Source organism: Canis lupus, chromosome 22, assembly GCF_003254725.2.
Source record: "Canis lupus dingo isolate Sandy chromosome 22, ASM325472v2, whole genome shotgun sequence".
NCBI classification, from domain to species: Eukaryota; Metazoa; Chordata; class Mammalia; order Carnivora; family Canidae; genus Canis; species Canis lupus.
Window position 1 is genome coordinate 46354996 of NC_064264.1, and position 21682 is coordinate 46376677.

A 21682-nucleotide genomic window follows, 5' to 3' on the forward strand; every position below is an offset into this window, starting at 1 on the left:
GTCTGTTGTTTCCTCTTGATATAAATGATTTTTTTAAGAGATTTTATTTTTAAGTAGTCTCTACACCCAATGTGGGGCTCAGATGTCCAATCCCAAGGTCAAGAGTCATAGGCTCCACTGACTGAGCCAGCCAGGCACCCCTAAATGATTGTTTTTTAGGTTTATTTCTTTATCCACACAATCTCTATATCCAGCATAGGGTTGGAACTCACAATATCCAAGATCAAGAGTCTTCTGACTGAGGCAGGTTGACGCCCCATAAATGATTTGTTTTTGAAAATTCTGGATATCAATCCTTGATTTGTTATATATGTTGCTGTCTCTGCCCATTGCTTGTCTTTAAATTTATGATCCCTTTTTTTATACAGAATTTTGAAATGTGTACTATGATCATAGTTTTGCATTTCCTCCTACTGCCTATGCCTTCTGTGGCATGAGAAGGCCTTGCCTATCCCAAAGTGATAAACCTCACTTTTTCTCTGTCTCTCAGAATAGCATTTTGGGGGGTTTAATCACACAGCTATGTTTTCACATAGCGAGGAGTGGATCTACCATCCAAGCTGGCCTTCCCAGAGCAAGCCCCTCTGTAAGCTGTCTCCCATGTCCAGGGCAGCTGCATCTGTTGGATGTTGGTTCTGAGGCAGGTCCTGCCAACATCACACTGCACAGTGGACTTCCTGACACTACTTTGAAGTGGCAGAGAAGACTACATTACTGTAGGCTGTGGAGACCACAGGCCTGTGGTCCTTTAAGGACCTGCCAGGTCTCCCCTTAAACCAGGCAAAAGCTCTAGATTGAAAAGGGACTACAAGAAGAGAGAAGGCTCACAGCTCTCTTTAGTGTTAGATGGAAGAACGAGCTTCTTGGATGCAGATGATGGAGACATTTCCCCAAGTTTTCTACATGAGGTCAAAGCTCTGATTTCTTATCCTTGGGGGTTGGGGGGCGGTATCGCTGTAACCCTCATTTTCCCTATAAGGAAAATGAGGCTGAGAAAAGCTAAATGTGTAGGTTTAATTTTATGTTAAGACCCCACCCCCAAGTTCTGCTTAGCATCAATCTTACTATGATGGAAGAGTAGCTTTGATGAATTTCTTACTACTCACCCCAGACACTCTTTGTATCGTTCATCCTGTGAAGGAAGTGCTGTTATCACTGTTTTACAGATGAGAACACTGAGTCTCAAGATAAGGTAACGTAATCAAGACACAGAAGGTAAATAAGAGATCCAGAGCTGAGACTCAGAGTTCATGCCTTCCTCCCATTCCACTCTTTTTCCAGAGGATCTGTGAAAAGTACACAAAGCTACCAGCATAAGAAAAGCACATTTTTTTGTCTCCCTTCTATCTTGCAGCTAGCTAGCACATGGGCTACTAGGAATTGTCTCCACCAAGTGGATGTTTTCATTTTTGCTCGTTTGAAATGGAGAATAAGGTACACATCATTTGGAAATCACTTAACTGTTAAGGGACACCTTGAAGGTTTTCTCCAAACAGAATTCATTAATTTAAAGTTGCTGGATTTTACTAATTGAAAATCTCACAGTTGAACAAGCTAGTGATTTCTTTTTTTTTTTTTTTTTTTAAAGATTTTATTGGGATCCCTGGGTGGCGCAGCGGTTTGGCGCCTGCCTTTGGCCCAGGGCGTGATCCTGGAGACCCGGGATCGAATCCCACATCGGGCATCCCGGTGCATGGAGCCTGCTTATCCCTCTGCCTATGTCTCTGCCTCTCTCTCTCTCTATCATAAATAAGTGAAAATTGAAAAAAAAGACTAAAAAAAAAAAAAAAAAAAAAAGATTTTATTTATCCATTCATAGAGACACAGAGAGAGAGGCAGAGACACAGGCAGAGAGAGAAGCAGGCTCCATGCAGGGAGCCCGACATGGGACTCGATCCCAGGTCTCCAGGATCATACCCCAGGCTGCAGGCGGCGCTAAACCACTGTGCCACAGGGCTGCCCCAAGCTAGTGATTTCTGTTTATCACTGGCTCCTGTTCTTTTCAAAGCACCATGTGAACTTCATCCGAGAATCATTTTCAGCCAGGTTGTTTTTAGTACATGCCATCTATTTTTGTTAGTGGAAATGTTTGCCATTTCCTCCAAGAGAGTTAACTATAAATTATACTGCAGAGAACTTCTAAGTAAATATGTTCATGCCTCAGCACTTTAATGTGTTAATTAGCTATTAAAGGTGTCAGTAAATTAGACCTGTCAAAAATAATGGCCTCCTTGACTAGGTTTTTACTACCACTTCACTTGATGGCATTACTTACAAGTTTTGCCCTCTGGAAACGTTAAAAAGCAAGGTTGTAGAGGTCTGCCTTGCAAAAGATAAACTCTGAGTCTGTTGGAAGTCACCTAAGGCCTGAGTCTGTGGGTGTTTTCAGGACTGGTAGCTCCTAATTTACACAACCCAGGCTTAGCAACACCTGGATTCCACTTAACAGCTGGCAACCAGGGGGTGGTTTATCCTGCCGAACCCCAATCCCTGCTCTTTGTTTCTTGTTTCAGAAAATCTAGCCACCCGTTGTGCTGGTAAAGTGCCTGCTGCCAACCTGCTACTGTTGTAGGCTGGAGAGAGGTACCTCTCCCTCCAGGCCAGGTTTTTGGTTGGTACAGAAGGACCTGACCACATCAGAAACAGTATTTCTTCTCTCATCCTTGTGCCAAGAGACCAGTGCTGCTGCAGGCATGAGAGCTGAGATGGGAGAACAGAGTGAGAACCTCAGAGAGAAATATTAGGAGTCATGGCTGAAGAAAATGTAGAGTACTGGCATTTTCATATTAAGTCATATTAAGGATTGAATGCACCAGCTTGAGATTCATACCCCCATTTACATCTGGAAAAACACAGTCCATTGTCCTAAATGATCAGATGGTGAGACTTAACCTTTTGCCAGGCTCCTGCTTTTTCTGTTCATAAAGCCTATACGATTAGTTACTAGAGTAAATGGTAACATTTTCTAGGATAACTTTTTTTGTACATGTAAGGCTACCTCTCCCACATACTGTTTTGTCTCTTTAGTGACTGCACTGGAGCAGCTAACATACCTCCAAACCATGGACTAAAATAAATCTCAGGAAAAAAAAAAAAATGAAACTGCACTGTCCCAGGAGCTCTGGTGGTAAATGATGAGACAGTTGTGGTTATCTCGATAGATGGATGGTCTTTAATTTGGCAAGGGACTAACAGCCTTCCTCTCCATCTATGCTTCTACCTGCCCCCTGGGTTCTGGCTGGGGGACTGCGTGTTGAAATATTTTAAAAACCTGGGTCAGTATTTGGCAGCCGAGACCCAGATAGCCTTGTAGCATGATTATTGCTACCGAAATAAGCCTCCTTTATCCTGTTGTGCTAATAATAAATTTGTTTTAATGTTTTTGATAGTCTTGCCATCACTGGAACTATTTTGTCTCCGAGAGTAGTTCATGCCATAAAATAGAAGATCATTTTCATTGCAGTCTACATTTGTGGAGGTCTAAATTTGTTGCATTTGAACAGAGCATCTTCTGTGTACTCTTCAAAGTGGATGCTAGCAATAGGATTAAAACTTACAATTTTATTCTTTCCCAAAGGAACATGGCCTGGAGGCTACCTGCCAACATCATTTCTTGAATTTGTAATTACGGTGGTCTTACAATTATTATTTACTGTGGGCTTTGCCTGACTACTACCAAAAAATGACTTGCTGTATTTGAGTTTTTTTCAAAGTAGAAAATTTAATTCTACATGTAAGCCTGATGTACATGCACGTTCATTTAGTCAACAAACATTTACTTATGCCTGAGATATGCCATCACTGTTTCAGATTGAAATGTTGGCGCTGTTTCAGGCTGAAATGAAAATGACTTTATGTGCTAAGAGTTTATGGGTTTAGATTCTATCAATTTAAAACTTGTTAGTGTCTGGACAAAAGCCTCCTTGAAGTTTACCCCACCTTCGTTGTACAAATAGGAATAGGTATTTAAAAGGCGGGTGGGGCCAGATGAGCAGGCAATCCAATAGAACAAGATTTTAGGGTGTTTGGAAAGCATCCGTTTATATGTACACAGTTAATTTCATAATGGTGGAATATTATTTTAGTAAACAACTGTGCTTTTCTATACCCAGTATTCTGTGTGCCCTAAAAATAATAAAATGTCATTAAAATACTTCTTGATTTAGACTTATCACGGTTTATGATGGTATTTCACTTGGTCTTATGTATCAGCTTTCACGAATATCGGAATGACTTGCTGCCCGATTATAAATTTTATAATGTTAAAACCATTCACACATCTATTTATTTTTTTAAAGATTTATTTATTCATGAGACACACACACACACACAGAGAGAGAGAGAGAGAGAGAGAGAGAGAGAGAGAAGAGAGGCAGGGATATAGGCAGAGGGAGAAGCAGGCTCCTTGCAGGGAGCCTGATGTGGGACTCGATCCCAGATCCTGGGATCACGCCCTGAGCCAAAGGCAGATGCTTAACTGGTGAGCCACCTAGGTGTCCCTTCACACATCTATTTAAAAGGTCCAACGTGCAAAGGAGTAGGAGGGTGGTGATGGTGGCAGCTGAAGTTTCTTACAGAGAAGGGGAGCATCACATGGATTTTGTAGTCAGAACTGGATGGAAGCTGTTTCAGCCGTTTACTGACTCATCTCTGGTGTACCCTATAACCTTCCATACCTCTGTGTTCTCACCCGTGAATGTGAGAACACCACCACTCAAGGGATCTGGAGGATTATGCATCCACCAATCTTAGACGTTCTATGTTAGACGTGCATAACATAGAACAGGCACTCCACATACAATAATTTGCTTTCCTTCTTTGTTTATCTTATGATTATGGTTATTTTTTCAGGAAACTGAGCCATCATTCAGAAGGACAGGGCAAAATGAGGATTTCTGCCTGGACGGCTACATGTTTTATGTTAATGTAGATGACCTATTGTAATTGCAGGTTACATCCAGGCATGTAGAGGACTTATGATCGCTGCTGTCAGCCTGGGCTTCTTTGGTTCCATTTTTGCCCTGTTTGGAATGAAGTGTACCAAAGTCGGAGGCTCAGATAAAGCCAAAGCTAAAATTGCTTGTTTGGCTGGGATTGTATTCATACTGTCAGGTAAATAGTAACTTTCTCCAGAGCAAGGCACCTCACTGTTTTAATGATATGACACTAATCAGGATACTTTTCCTTCTGATACTTTGTAGGGTTATGTTCAATGACTGGCTGTTCCCTGTATGCAAACAAAATCACAACGGAGTTCTTTGATCCTCTCTATGTTGAGCAGAAGTAAGTACTCTTCTCTTCAGTCTCTATGTTTCAGGCTATGTTTCAATAGCTTATAGGGGATGTATGCAAATTAATCTTCTAAATTGAGATACATACATTCCTTACACCACTCACTCATGAAAGTGAGATACACTGACAATGTTCGATGACCTCATTTCAAGAGTAAACCTATCATGTGCTGCATTGGCTAAAGATGCATTTAATTACCGCATTGGTGTAACATAGCATCTTATCTGTAAAAGGCTCAAGGCGCAGAACTTAAAACTTTAAACTTCATCCACTGTACCTCATTAAATTTGGGTCAAGTAGAGGGAAAGTGAAGAGAGGTTGTAAGGTGGGGAGGAAAGGATGATGATGTGTGATAACAGAAAATGAAGACCTGGTCTTGATTGATGTCCATCCAGATTGATGTTTGCAGGTGCTGGTATCTGGGCCAGTTTCCCTTGTGGTTTCAAACACTGACAGGGATACTGCGACAGTGCTCCTGAAGATGAGAAATCTGTTAGTGACGTTTAAATGAAGTATCTTACCCCCCCCCCCTTTTTAGCCTTTTAAATTAGTTTCTGGGGCATCTGGGTGGCTCATTGTTTGAGCATCTGCCTTAAGCTCAGGTCCTGATCCTGGGGTCCTGGGATCGAGTTCCGTATCAGGCTTCCCGCGGAGAGCCTGCTTCTCCCTCTGCTTATGTCTCTGCCTGTCTCTCTGTCTCTCTCATGAATAAATAAATACTTTAACAGAATATACACAAGTGTGCATGACACCAGATATTGAAACTAAAAAGTTAGTTCCTAAACAAGCTTTACCTAATAAACCTTTATAAAGAAATTGTACATGATGCAGGATTTTAAAAAAATACTCTTGGAGTGGCACAGACACCACCCAGATATGACCGGTCTGGGTTGCAGGTGAATGCTCCGGCATTTACAGATCAGTGTGTTGGAAGTGGTTGTTTTTTAACTATGGGCTATTGCTTTTTATAGTTTCCCTAGGCTTGTTGCTTTGCCTTGGGAAAACCCCAGGGATACCAAATTAGAAATAATAATAATATATGCAGTATTTTGTCATCCATGAGAATTCCTCTATAGAAAGCCACATATGTATACATGTGTATGCGCAGCTGGGCAGATGATTCTCTTTCAGTCTTCAGAACAAGTGTTAGAGAATTAAAAAAAAATAGTTGCTAAAATTGCTGGTCAGGTGTGCATCCATTTTTTTTTTTTTTGGTGGATTTAAGAGTCTTCAGGGAATTTTTAGTTCTGTCTTTAGCATCTTTTACTCATAAATAATAAATGCATATATAATGAAAATAATAGCTAATACATATTGAGCCCCTACCGTGTACCAAGTAGAGCATTCCAAATATTCTGTTATTTTATCTTGTTCTTGCAACAGCCTTACCAAGTAGGTTCTCTTGGTATGACCTTTTTGAAAATGAATGTGTGAATTCATATGCACGCGGGAACCTAGACTAAACCAGTAATGTCTGATTGGAATAAATCAAACCAGGTGTATGCTTGCTCTAAGATGCATGATTTATAATACTCGATTTCATAATTTTTGTGACTGTATGCTATATATATTTTTTATCCTGGGAGTTTCTTTTGTATGGTTTTTTTTTTAAAGATTTTATTTATTCATGAGAGAGAGAGAGAGAGAGAGAGAGGCAGAGACACAGGCAGAGGAAGAAGCGGCTCCATGCAGGGAGCCTGATGTGGGACTTGATCCTGGGTCCCCAGGATCATGCCCTGGGCTGAAGGCAGGTGCTAAACCGCTGAGCCACCCAGGGATCCCCTCTTTTGTATGTTTTTAAAAACTATTTTAAATCTTATTAAACAGGAAAGAAAAATAACTGTTTTAGGCCTCAGTATAATTTTCACTCCCCTGCCTGAGTTGGAAAAATATGTTGTGATTTATATGTTTTCTCCTAACTAATGTTTGATAATGAGGTTTGCACAGGTGTGCATGACACCAAATATTGAAATGAAAACCTAGACTGTGCTCCTAAAGAGTAGAGAAGCATGTTAGTGATATTTAAATGAAATATAATTTTCATTACATGATACATTTTTATTTTGGGTTTTGGTATCCTAAGTATACAACAAAACTGTATTTCTCATGGTTTATTTTATTAAAGACATTGCTCACTTTTCTGGATTATCTGTTCTACATTGCTGTCACTATTTTCCAGACAATTAAGGATATCTTTGTCAGATTCGTAAAAATCATTTTCCAGGGCAGCCCGGGTGGTTCAGCGGTTTAGCACCACCTTCAGCCCAGGGCATGATCCTGGAGACCTGGGATCAAGTCCCACTGTCGGGCTCCCTACATGGAGCCTGCTTCTCCCTCTGCCTGTGTCTCTGCCTCTCTCTCTCTCCTTGTGTCTCTCATGAATAAATAAATAAAATCTTAAAAAAAAATCATTTTCCTTCCTGAAAAGCTCAAGGCTAATTCCTAATGCCTCACAAGTTAAGCCTGTCCTTTGTGTGATTTTTCTTTTTTTTTTTCGGTGCTTGTTATATACTCAGTCACCTAATTCAGTTTGGTGCTCTTTGAATTTCTGATTTTCTTTCAGATTTTGGTTAAACGCAGCTCAGTGATTATGGGACTCTAAGAAGTTTTCCTCGTTTCCACATTCTTGGTACAACACTGAAGTATCCCATTCCCCCTAATGACCTCTCGGTATTCTATCTGCACCTGCTCTCTTTGTCTATATTCTCATCTGTAAAATCAGGATAATAATAGCACTCTTCCCATTGAGTTAATGTGGGAGTTAAGAGTGTGTGTGTGTGTGTGTGTGTGTGTGTGTGTGTATATATATATAGTATATATATATATATATACATATATATATAATAGAACTGATTAGGAAAGAGGACACACCATGTTCTCCTTTACTGTATTGTGTTAGCTATTAAGATTGCTTTTTTTTTAAGATTGTTTTTTAATTGTGTGTAGTACTTAAGACATGGCTTATCATTACAGGTGTTTTTATTAGCTCTTTTCTGAAGTGACTTAAAGATAGAGCACTTCTACAGTTTGGCAGCTTACCTTATGTAATTAAAAACACAAGAGTGAGGTACTTTGAAAAGCAATACAGCTTGTAAATATTGGTAATATTTACAAGTAACAGGCCCTTCACAAAACACACTGAGAGAAAATATAAACTTTATTATTAATACCCCTGCATATTGAGAACATGTTAGCTCCTTGAGATAGGAGTGCACTCAGGTCTGTATCCCTGGTGGTGCCTTGCACAAAGGCACTCCATGGCTTGCATAAAATCCATTCAGATGAAGGAATTATCAAGACCTGAGAATTTTAATTGTGATCGGATTCTAATTACTCATCAGGGTAGAAAAGGCATAAAAGTGGCAGGTGACATCGTCAGGCATTCATAGACTTCATTTAAACAAACTCCTCTAAAAGCCAGCAAATCAATTAATTTGACTTCATCTGTTTTCATCAACACCTTTAGTAGAGGACAGAGAGATGAAAATTAGATTAATAAGCTAGAAATTGGCGATCCACACAAAATGAACTAATTTCATAGGTCTTAGAATCTTTTTTTTTTTTTTTAATTTTATTTATTTATGATGGTCACACAGAGAGAGAGAGAGAGAGGCAGAGACACAAGCAGAGGGAGAAGCAGGCTCCATGCACCGGGAGCCCGACGTGGGATTCGATCCCGGGTCTCCAGGATCGCGCCCTGGGCCAAAGGCAGGCGCTAAACCGCTGCGCCACCCAGGGATCCAGGTCTTAGAATCTTTAAAAAAAAATTTTAAAAGATTTTATTTATTTGTTTGAGAGAGAATGAGAGCCAGAGAGATCCCAGAGGCAGAGGAAGAGGGAGAAGCAGACTCACCACTGAGCAGGGAGCCGGATTCAGGGCTTGATCCCAGGACCCTAAGATCATGACCTGAGCCAAAGGTAGACGCTTCACCGATGGAGCTGCCCAAAATGCTCCTTAAAATAGGATCTTTATTTTTATTTATTTATTTTAAGATTTTATGTATTTATTCATGAGAGACCGAGAGAGAGAGGCAAAGAAATAGGCAGAGGGAGAAGCAGGTTCTCCACAGGGAGCCCCATGTGGGACTCAATTCCCGGACCCCGGATCTCGACCTGAGCCGAATAATAAAATAAAATAGATTCTAAAATAGAATCTTTAAAGCGGGCAGCCTGGGTGGCTCAGCGGCTTAGCGCCACCTTCAGCCCAGGGTAGGATCCTGGAGACTCAGGATCGAGTCCCACATCAGGCTCCCTGCGTGGAGCCTGCTTCTCCCTCTCTGCCTGTGTCTCTGCCTCTTTCTGTGTCTCTCATGAATAAATAAATAAAATCTTTAAAAAAAAATCTTTAAAGCAAGATTTTGATTTGGCTTCTGCCGGAGTTTGCTAGAACTTAGTCATTAATGCCTGTGACTTGATTTGTGTATGAACTTAGGAGTGTGTTGGAGAATCAAGGCTAAGGGTAGGGCAGCCCTAGGTGGGCTGGGATTGGGAGGGTAGGGCTGTAGGAAGGTTCTGATTTTCTTTGGTGTCCTCATTGACCTGCACGAGAGTAAGTTCCTTGAGGTCAGAAAACATGTATTCCGTCACTGTCTTATTTACCTAACACAGTGCCTGGTAAGTGAAATTCTTATCTGCAGAGCTGGTCCTTTCAGGATTAGCAGAAAAGCTTTCTTTTGTCTCAGCCCACTGGAGAAGAGAGAGGGCACACTCACTGTCCTCAACGCTATCATCATCACTCTTCTTAAAACTAGCTACCTCTAAGCGACCTCTCTCCCCACAGCCCTAGGAGGCATGACTGAGGTCCGCACGGGTGTGTTTGGCCTTTAGGAGGAGTGAAGACAGCTGCTTGTCATGTATGCTAGTTTAAATTTCTGCTGAGCAAATTCTAGCTGATCCACACCTGAGCCCTAAAATGCACTGGAAAACAGTCGGTACAGAACCTAGTTTTGTTGTTGTTTTGTATTTCTTAAGATGCTGCAATATATATATATTGTGTGTATGTGTGTATATATATATGTATACACACACACACACACACATGTTTTAAAGGGAATTATTTTATTTTTAAAGATTTTATTTATTCCCTTGAGAGAGAGCAGCAGGAACAGGAATAGGGGGTGGGGCAGAAGGAGAAGCAGACTCCCCGCTGACCCCCAAGATCAGCACCTGAGCCAAAGGCAGCTGTTTAACCAACTGAGCCACCCAGGTACCCTGATTCTATGCGATATTAATTGAATCTTCTCTGTGGATTTCTGGGACATTCCACCTTGGTTGCCTAAATTAGAAACACGACTAAGCTCATCAACAGACTTACTAAGACAGTCCTACTATGTGCAAGGAACCCCGTAGGCACTTCACTGATGAGAAAACACGAGTGGCCTCTGGTGTCGCCGGAAGAAGGTTGGAGGCCATAGCAATGCACGCAGTATCCCCTTGGCTGCTCCAGGCTCTGTATTTCTAAACCATTCCTCTCCAACCAGGTATTTGGGAAGTTCCTTCTCCCAGGCTACCCTCACTTGACACAGCAGCTGCAGTTCCTTTTAAAGAGTTACATCGGACTCTTCATGTTCTGCATTTCCACGTTTTTTTTTTTTTTCGCTTTTGTTTTACTTCTTTGCTTTCATTCAAGTTGTGATTATGTTTTATGACTTCAGGATGGGCTCCTGCAAAGCCTTGAAAACGATTTCCCAACTCTTGCCTTTGGGCGATTTCAAACCAACTTCCTCCTGTTTTATTAAAACAAACCCTACCAAATCCAAAAAAAAAAAAGTCTACCTTCCTGCAAGTTTATGGTAACAGGTACCCCCTAGCAGGATGAAATTTAATTCAGTTATTCCCACCACCGCTTTGTTGTCCAAACCATGAACTTCCTAAATGTCTTGATTTGTTTTCTTAAATAAACTGTTCCAAGTAAGAATTTATTGACACAAAGAAACTTCTTTTCAAATCCGTGCAAGGTTGGAGCATTGAACCAGTTGCCCTAATTGAGGAAATAAGGAGTTGTAATCTTAGATTCATTCTCTTTTAGTATATGAGGTATTGTTAATATTTTGGCTTAGGTATTTTCACATTTGGGCCTTTTCCTCCTGGATTTTCTATTATTTTCAGAGTATTTAAAACCATAGACTTATTTTATCTCTAGCACTCATTCATGGCATATATTTAGTTTCTACTTTAGGATTTAAGCTTTACTTAGGTAAAATCTTTTCACCATTGTGGTTTTTTTTTTTTTAAGATTTTATTTATTTATTCATGAGAGACACACAGAGAGAGGCAGAGGGAGAAACAGGCTCCCTGCAGGAAGCCCAATGCGGGACTCAATCCCAGGACCCCGGGATCATGACCTGAGCCAAAGGCAGATGCTCAACTGCTGAGCCACCCAGGCTCCCCCCCACCATTGTGGTTATTTAGTAGTTAGAAATAAACAGCTGTCTACTGTCTGATAAATTCTCTCATTCTTGTCATCCGTCCAGTTCGGTGAACAATAGATAATTCAAGGAGTACCTTTCTAAATTATGCATTTTCCTGGGTGAAGTTCAAATGAATATCGATCTCACTGCATGACCTTGCTAAGATATTTGACTTCTTTCTTTTGTCCTTAATGAATTACGGATGTTTGTTTATTTAAGTTTCCTCCACTCATGAGATTATTTGGAGAGTGAATTGATGTTGGTAAAGAGCTCAGAGATTCTTGGATAAGGGCTTCCATGGATGTGACAGATATTAAGAACAAAACAGTTCAGTGGTTAAATATTGAGAAGTGTTAACCCTGTGCCTTCACTGTGTTTGCTTGTGGCACAGGCCGCTTCAGATCACCACAGTTGCTCTGGTGCTTTTGTGATGCTAGCATAACTTATAAATACACTTGGAGATCAAGCGTCTGGCAACTGAGATTAGTTTTTACCGACCAGCATGTGCAGTTGCAGTTCCTGCCAGTTTGCCATGCTTTCTGGTGACTCTACTTTTACCTGCCTAACCCTCTTCTCCCTCTCCTTTTCATATACTGGCTGACTCCTGCTCATCTTGCAGGGCCTGCATTCTGGGTGAGGTACCCTGCGCCCCCCTCCACCCCGAGTTACTGGTGTCCTGCTACTGAGTTGTTCTCAGGGCACGCGCTTACTGCTCCATCTCCCAAATCAGACCAGGAGCATCTTGAGGCAGAGACCACATCTTGCTGATTGGGGAATCTCTTGTGCCTAGTCCATGCTCCATGACACTTCTAGCGAGGATGGTCAGTCAGCCAGCCGTGGTGTATCGACTCTCTGTCTGCATCTCCCTTAGAGTGGAAAAACTGAGTATGCCGGTGGAGATACGCTTAAGGGAATGGGGACAGGAGGCAGCATACACATACTGTTTAAGAGTGAGGACCTGGATCCAGTACCTCTTGGCTGCCTGTGAATAACCCCAGCTCTGCCGGTTATTTGTTGTGAAACCATGAAGGAAGTTACTTATCTTTTCTGGCTATTGTGTTCCTCATCAGTAATATGGGGACAATAAATATTCAGCTATTTAGAACCATGCATCACACATAGTAAGGACTCAGTAAATGTTAACTATTATTTTCAAGGATATTGACCCTTACACAGAGAATGTTAATGTTGCAGCTCACTACTTTATGTCGTATATTAAGGTTAGCCATTGAGAGATGGATCCTGAAATGTTGGAGGCCTGGTAGAGATGATAACCATCATAAGATGCTTGGCTCTCAAACAGAAGGCAGATTTGAAAGGAAGCCAGCATGGGACCATTTAAAAGAAATAAGGCTTGAATAATTTTTTCTTTCTGATCACCTGGTTTTTAGCACTGAGTTAGAGATCTGCAACCACTTGAAACCGTCAAATGCATAGACGCTCTTAAGACCCTTCTCCTGAGAACCATCCTATATGCTTCTCCCCCCAACACCTGGTTTGATCCTAAAACACTTTCAGGTAGTCTGTGGAGGATTCTGAACAAAATGTGGGATACATTTTTAATTGACCCATGCTTTTTTTGCTCCAAGTTCATCTGCATATTTTTGTTTCAACACAGATAGATGTGCACACCCACTTGTGCACACATGGATTCTTGACCTGCACTCAGCAGCGCTGGCCGTGCCCTCAGGGGTCGCAAGGCAGCATCTATTGTCTTAGGAATTTCCTGTCTGGACGTACAGTCCCCTCTGGGATGTCCTCTTATGCAGACTTCACAGTTTGTGCGCAAACGAGTTACTGCACCTACTTTGAGCATTATGACTCAGCACATCATTTCTCACTTGAAATCAAAGAAAACCCCATAAGCCCCTCCAATGTCCTCATGAATGGCGCTCAAGGGCATGGACATTGCTAAACAACAGATTTGTTTTTGAATTGAACTATGTAACTTTGGGGACAGGAGATGTTTCTTTGAGGTTGTAAGTTACCTTGGCTACCAGTATATTCAGTTATACTGTGGATGTTTTTAAAAAATTTCCCTGAATACTTGGCAAGAATTAGGACTTCTGTAAAGATAACTCACTGTGTGCCTTACAGGCCCTTGGAGGGGGATTGGCGGCAGATAGGCTGAGTCAGGTTTCAGAGTTAGATCTCCCCTCGGTTCCTGGCCCTGTCCTTCCCCCTCTGAGATCTGAAGGGAGATGCAGTTGTCTGTCTGGATAAGAGAGCTAGTGCCTTCTGCTTCTCAGTGTTAAGAGGATTGAAGAATATAACACATCTAAAGCGTTCACTACAGCAGCATGACCAAGACCAATAAGTATTACCTGTTAGGAAGCTATACCGTTCGTAGAATTCTGAACGACCTGGTTGACAAATCATAACAGAAAGATAATGTATGTATGTCTATCTTAATCTGGCCACGGAAGAGCAATTTAGATTTGGCATAAAAAAAAATATCAGTCTATATATTGAGTTTCCTAAATGTGAGAATTCTCCATGAAGTTTCCATATATCAGTGGATGCTTATTATTTAAATGACCCATCCTACTTTAGCCACCATTTGGGAAGCACCTGCTACTACTTTGTAAGCCTCCTGGGAAGCCATGGGTGTGAAATCCTATGGCATCTTGCAGGCAGTGGGAGAGAACTGTTAGCCGAGAGGTTTGTGGAAGGGCAACTAGACTGTGAGCAGGGTGGGGAGGCTCACAGGCTGGGTGGGCACTGCACAACTCAGACTAGTAACTGGGCCCCCAGAGGAAGAGTGTGGAATAATGAGGGTGAATATGTTTGTGGACAATACCTGTAGGATACTTCTTTAATAGAAAATCTATGCATGCAGTGATATAGACCTTGGATTATATAAGCCTATGAATTGAAGAAAGTTTATTTTAGGCAGTAATCTTTAAAAGAATGGCATACCAGGGGAATTAAATTTTAAAATGTTCACATTGAGGGCAACCCCGGTGGCGCAGCAGTTTAGCACCGCCTGCAGTCCAGGGTGTGATCCTGGAGACCCGGGATCGAGTTCGACGTCGGGCTCCTTGCATGGAGCCCGCTTCTCCCTCTGCCTGTGTCTCTGCCTGTTTCTCTCTCTCTCTGAATGAATAAATAAATAAATCTTTGAAAAAAAAATGTTCACATTGATAATATATGGTATATTTTCTAAACTTTGAACTTGATGATAGATAGTTGTTTTCAAGTAACTGGAGTATTTATTTTGGCTATTACCACTCTTGGTTAAAATGAGTAGGACAATATGTTTAAAGAAATACTATCTTAGGGGTGCCTGGGTGGCTCAGTTGGTTAAACATATGCCTTGGTAAATGTATGCCTTCGGCTCAGGTGGTAATTGGGGGAGCTGGTCTTGGGATGGAGTCTTGCATCAGGCTTCCTGCTGTGTGGGGAGCCTGCTTCTCCATCTCCCTCTGCTGCTCCTCCTGTTTGTGCGCATGCTCTCTCTCTCTCACTCTCTTTCTCTCTGTGTCACATAAATAGAATCTGAAAAAATAAACCGTATCTTGGATGTCAAAGACCTGGCTCCTGGCTCTGTGACTTTTAGCAAGGTCACTTCACTCCTCGGGGGGTCTTAAAGAAGGTGTTTTTTTTGTTTGTTTTTTGTTTGTTTGTTTGTTTGTTTGTTTTTGCTAACCAGTTTTTGTTTTGTTTTTGGAGGTGCTGCATTTTCTTTCTTCTTCTTCTTCTTCTTCTTCTTCTTCTTCTTCTTCTTCTTCTTCTTCTTTTTTTTTTTTTTTTTCCCCAGTCCTCCATGCCATGATTTTCATTGCTACACTCACCTTTTTTTGTGCCGGGTGAGAAGACAGCCTGAGGGGAATTCAGACAAAATTCCATACCCTGGAGCTCGTGAGCCACGGAGAAGGCAGTGAGCTGGGGAGAGAGAAAGCTCCCTTCTCTCTGAAATGACAACCAAAAGTACATTACACTGATTGTATCTTCTCAGACTGATAAAAACTTTTATGTAGCTAAAGTATACATAAAGGGAAGAAGGAGTGTGGTGAAGAGCTTAAGGTTCGGAATCACATTTCTGGGTTTTAAATCCTGGTTTTGCTATTTACTTAGCCGAGGTATGGGTCAAGTGAAATTTCCCTGTGCTTCAGTTTGCTCACTTGTAAAATGAGATAGCAAGACCTATCTCTCAGGATTGTGATGAAGATTGGATATAATTATGCAAAAAAAAAAATCTTGGCACACACACCAAAATCCTAGTACAGTGAGCTGACGGTAATAGTAGCTATTGTTGTAAACATTTACTTGAACCACATCTCTGTGGATCTGGGACTGAGCAAAAACATGCTCTTCTGATGCTGCTGTTAAATTTCATTACAATCTGGTGTCATTATTTGCTTCATATCTGACCATCCCCGCTAGACGCTGAGATCCTTGAGAGCAGAGCTGTGTCTCTCTCGTCTATCTCAAAACACATGATGAGCACAATGCCAGCTTGTCATTTCTGTGGTGGTGACCCGGGTAGGCTACACGAGCTGCCTGTGGATGGCAAATAAGTCATGACGGGCTGGGGTGCAAGGAAGAAAAAAGAGGAGGTGCAAATAAGAGATGTTCTCTAATCCATTCCCTCAGATTCCCGTGAAGATTACAGGGCTGAAGTATGAGGTCAAGTGCGAGGTGATCAGAATTAAGGCCTCCGGGTGTGGTCCTACTTCTCTAGGGCCCCAGGCACAGCCAGATGGATGAGAATGATTTCACCCAACAGTGCAGAGGATATTTTCTTTTCTTTTCTTTTCTTTTATTTTATTTATTTTATTTATTTTATTTTTTAAAGATTTTATTTGTTTATTCATGACAGACACACACACACACACACACACACACACACACACACACACGGAGAGGGGCAGAGACACAGGCAGAGGGAGAAGCAGGCTCCATGCAGGGACCCCGACGTGGGACTCGATCCCAGGTCTCCAGGATCATACCCCAGGCTGACGGCGGCGCTAAACTGCTGGGCCACCAGGGCTGCCCGCAGAGGACATTTTAATGCCTTAGACATTATGGTTCTTTTTTGTGGGAATTTTTAGGTGATTAATCTGTGTTTTCATTTCTCTGTATAGAGGTACAGTTTTCCCCTATTTACTAAATTTACTTTCAATTACATAAATGAGTTGAAGTCAGACAGGCAGCTTTTGATTAGTCCTATCAACCGAGCGGATTATTTGAGGTACTCTAAAAACAATGTTTTGATCCATGAACTGAAGTTCTGTCCTCACCATGACAATAGTGGATCTGTCTGGTGCTAAGCAAATTTATAGCTTTTCAGAATAATGAAAAAGATGTTGGCTATCATAACAGACCAATAAAGAGGGTGTGCTCTGAGTTGGGGAAGCTGGTCTGGCGCCAGGAGGATATTGCTAATGAAAGAAAGACCTGCAGCAGAGCATCTGAAATGTGGTGATCTTCTGAGGTTTTAAAGTTAGCTTCTTAGCGTTACCAAAAAACGAAGATTTCCAGGTAGAGACTAAGCTTCCCAGTGAGTGTCAAAAGAGGCATGCTTTGGAAGAAATTTGAGTGGATATTACATTGCTCTCTCTCAATCCCGGCTTTCAGTAATGCCAGCCAGTTTTTGCCAGATCACAGATCACAAGCACTGATGGGTGTGAATTCAAGTCCCTGATGAGTAGGTCAGCTATATGTGTCTTTCCATAGAATGCAGAAGCAAACATCTCTGCAAGAGAAAGAACTGAGTCACAAAAGCCAGCTGTTAAAAATTACTGGTGTAGACATGGAGTCTCTTAAAGACTTCAGCTCTAAGCTGGTACTGTTTACTGTTTGTCTCTCAGAGAATACACAAGGAACTCACATGGAAATATTATTCTTGGAGTAGAATCTGTATTTACTGACTTAAAGAAAAATGAAAATATATTTCTTATTTTTAAATATTTTATTTATTTGACAGAGAAAGAGAAAGAGAGAGAGAGAGAGAGAGAGAGAGAGAGAGAACAAACAGGGGGAGCAGCAGAGGGACAGGGAGAAGTAGACTGCCCGCTGAGCAGGGAGCCTGACACGGGGCTCGATCCCAGGACTCTGGGATCATGATCTGAGCTGAAGGCAGATACTTCACTGACTGAGCCACCTAGGTGCCCTGAAAATATATTTAAAAACAAGAATACACAAACTCACAGTTCTTCAGGAAGTTTTAAGAGCTTAAATGAATAGAAAGATACAAGTCCTGACATTTGGCCTGCCTGAGTAATTTATTCTGATTTGTGATGACATCATATATGTGTTTGCATGCTCCTTTGAGTGAGTTTTTTTAAAATATTTTATTTATTTATTCATGATAGACATAGAGAGAGAGAGAGAGGCAGAGACACAGGCAGAGGGAGAAGCAGGCTCCATGCCGGGAGCCTGACGTGGGATTCGATCCCGGGACTCCAGGATCGCACCCTGGGCCAAAGGCAGGCACTAAACCGCCGAGCCACCCAGAGATCCCCGGATTTTTACTTTCTACTAACAGTTGAGGTTTTTAAAAGATTCACTGACATTTATCACTGCAGACATCCTGACGGAAGATTGGTCTTTCAGAAATATGAGTAACACCACCAAAAAAAATGGCAGGTGACTTGAAAACCAGATGCTTAAATCCTCTGGTGTCTGAGAAAAGGAAGGAGAATGGAGCTTTGAAAGGGCAAGGAACGGGGGGTCATGGAGGGCAGGCTCGAGAGCTGCTCGGGCTAAGTGCCGGATGCCTGGCCAACCCCGTACTCCTGTTTGAGATGACTCAAGAGCCATGGCTTATGATTTTCTATCACCATCACCCTTGGTTGGCCACTATTAATAATTAGAAGCTTATTTTTTTAAAGATTTTATTTATTTATTTATTCATTCATGAGAGACACACACACAGAGAGAGGCAGAGACACAGGCAGAGGGAGAAGCAGGCTCCATGCAGAGAGCCTGACCTGAGACTGGATCCCGGGTCCCCAGGATCACACCCTGGGCTGCAGGCGGCACTAAACCTCTGCGCCACCAGGCTGCCCTAGAAGCTTATTTTTAATCAACCATGGTACCCAGCACTGAATCATATTTTAGAAAGCTAAATATTTTTTTAAGAAAAATCTCAGAATGTTGCTTCAGGAGTTATTTACACTAAGACTAATACTGAGGCATAGTTTCATCAGGGAAGACAGCCTGAACTCTAGGAGGACAAAAACAGAAAAACAGAAAGTATCATTAAATAGTCATCCCATGATAATGTCCTACAAGTAGAAATGTTCAGTGTGCTCACTTTTAGCTGTGACAGCATGATGGGCATCCAGTGCCAGCTTACTACTATGGGACTTTCAGGCTTGTTGTTTCTTTTAAGATTTTATTTATTTTGAGAGAGAGAGAATACACACACACAAAGGGCAGAAGGGGAGGGAGAAAATCTCAAGCAGAGCCTGATGTGGCGCTCAATCTCATGACCCTGAGACCAAGACATGAGCTGAAACCAAGACTTGGCCATTCAACTGACTGCACCACCCAGGTGCCCTAGGACTTGCAGATGTTTTAAAGAGGTCAGATGCCCTGCACCTAACAACCGGGAAGTCACTTTGCTTGTTTTATATGCATGGTTGCATTCAAACATCATAAAAGGAGGGCTGATTGTAGAAATTCAGGATATCCTTCTTAGATGTATGGCATGATATTTCATGAAGGTATCTTTCATAGGACAGTGAATTTTACCCTTTTGGTCTGGTCAGCTCTTTATCAATGGTACACTTCACTCTTGAGTCCTTTTGGGCCAGTTTTTTTTGTGTGTGTGTAGACTGAAGGTGTTTTGTACCACTTTGCAGCAATCTTCTCTTTCTACCATTGCCTCTGCTGGGAGCACTTGGGGAAATTTCTTGGTTTCCAGAACATAGTGTTCTAAGGCAGGACGAGGTGGTTACCTGTAGCTGTTCTGCTGTGGCTGTTCCTTGCTTCAACAACCAATGGGGTTTCCCACAAAAGGCAACATAAGAGTGAGAAAAGAAGGGACCACATGAGATGAGCACTGGGCGTTATATGTTGGCAAATTGAATTTAAATAAAATATTTTTAAAAAGAAGGGACCCCAGGGCAGCATGTATCATGTGCATCACCTCTTCCCAGTTGTGCGCTCAGGCTATGAAATTGTCACCATAGGTAGATCTGGAAATGAGCGAGTAGACTGTACGTTCTTGATCTTCTGTGAATGTTGCTTCCAGATTGCACCCCGCTGGCAGTTGGGGCCACTCTTCCATTGCTGCTGTGATTCCGGTCACACCAGAGAGCCTACCCATGCCCAGCCAGGAGTTCAGCCAGTGACACGGCACAGAGAAACAGATGAGGCAGAACTTGGGACAGGCCCAGGCAGTACATGCCAGCTGCTCTCAGCAGTGTAGTATGGCCTTGAGACCTAAGCCTGCCCCTGCACCTGGTTCAGGGGACAGGCTGGGGAAGGAGCCCACTTTGGCCCTGCCTTGCCCCTTCTTACCTTCACTTCTTTTTTTCCTGTCTCAGCTCTTCTGTGGATTCTGCATGAACAAAAGAGACTCCTCCTGCTTGGACTTCATTTTATCCCCATTAGGTTGGGGGTAGTATCCATCAGTTTTTGCCTTGTGATGGAAATCTATGGGCCAAAAACTCTCGAGAATCACTTCTTTATTTAAAAAACGCTATTCTGGGGCACCTAGATGGCTCAGTCATTTAAGCATCTGCCTTTGGCTTGGATTGTGATCTCAGGTCCTGGGATCAAGCCCCATATCAGGCTCCCTGCTCAACAGAGAGTCTGCTTCTCCCTCTGCTCCTTCCCCTGCTTGTGCTCTCTCTCACTTGCTCACTCTCTCAAATAAATAAATCTTTAAAACAAAAAAGCCTGTTGTTCATAAAAAGGATCGCCAAACATGAAAACACAGAGCCCTAACATTTTGACATACTTTTTTCATTCCTTACTTGTTTTTCTCGGTGAGTGCTCTTCCCCTAAAACCATTTCCTCTAGCCCTCCACTGTAAATGATTTTTTTTGTTGTTTACTCTAGCATTATTTGTACCTTTTGTGGGGACCTACCCAAGGTAGGGGCTGTCTTGTTGATCTTGTTCATCTTTGCATCTGCTTGAGGCATCAGCAGAGTACTGTGGCCAGCCAGATAGCTGTCGGTCACTAAATGATGTTATTTTGTATTTATTCCCCACTAGATTGTGGTGAGAAGCAAGATAACGCTGTATGTAGCACTGACTTTTTATGGGCTCTGTTGACAAGGAAAAACTTAACTTTTTCCCCTCTCCACTCTCCTGGGTTCTCAGCTAAGACCGTATAAATCAGACTGACAAAAGACAGGTTAACAAGAGAAAAACAGAGTTGGTTAACATGAGCATCATGCAGATGTGTAGGAGTACCCAATGCTCAAAAGGCTGGTTAGAACTCGGGCTTCTATGGCATCCAAATAAAAGAACAGTAAGCTCAGAGAGAAGTGACAAGACAAGGGAAAAGGATATTGAGCTTCTGGGGCAGCAAATTGTAGGAACACAGATCTGTGGGGGAACTAATGGAAGACAGGACTAGTTAGTAAAGTTTGTTACGAAGACTCCCCTGTGCCTTTTGTATGCCCCCCTGGTATACGGTTGTCTCTGGTGGTTGACTTCAGTCCTTCCTGGCAGGAGGGGTGGGGGGGGGGAACATCTTTAAAGATGTGTATCCTGCTGCAGGGTGTGTGGGAAGGGCCAGAGAGCTTTTCTTGTATGTGCTTTTCTGTTGTTGCCTTCAGCTCAAAATAATCCTCATGCCCATGTGGCCTCTCTGGGGCTGGAATATTTTGCCATCCTTCAACACCTTGTATGTGATTTGCAAATCCGTGTCTATTGAACTGAATTAAGCTGAAAGCAAAAGCTACCTGCTGTTTTCTAACTGGAGTCTGCTAAATAATTTACCCTGCATAGCAGAATAAATAGATGGAAAGCTTTGTGAGCTTCAGACAGAGCCCAGAGGAAAGATACTGGCTGAGCT

The 21682-nt window shown here is 42.1% G+C and overlaps 1 protein-coding gene across 3 annotated transcripts in view; it reads left to right on the plus strand.

The window, feature by feature from the left end:
- The window catches only part of CLDN10 (claudin 10), a 127153-nt gene that overhangs the window by 104184 nt on the left and 1287 nt on the right, over positions 1 to 21682 (plus strand). For all 3 annotated transcript variants that reach the window (XM_035704460.2, XM_035704461.2, XM_025441325.3), the window contains exons 2-3: positions 4951 to 5112; positions 5202 to 5283. In XM_035704460.2, the coding sequence (XP_035560353.1) occupies positions 4951 to 5112; positions 5202 to 5283 (244 nt within the window). The remainder of the gene's footprint in view (positions 1 to 4950; positions 5113 to 5201; positions 5284 to 21682) is intronic.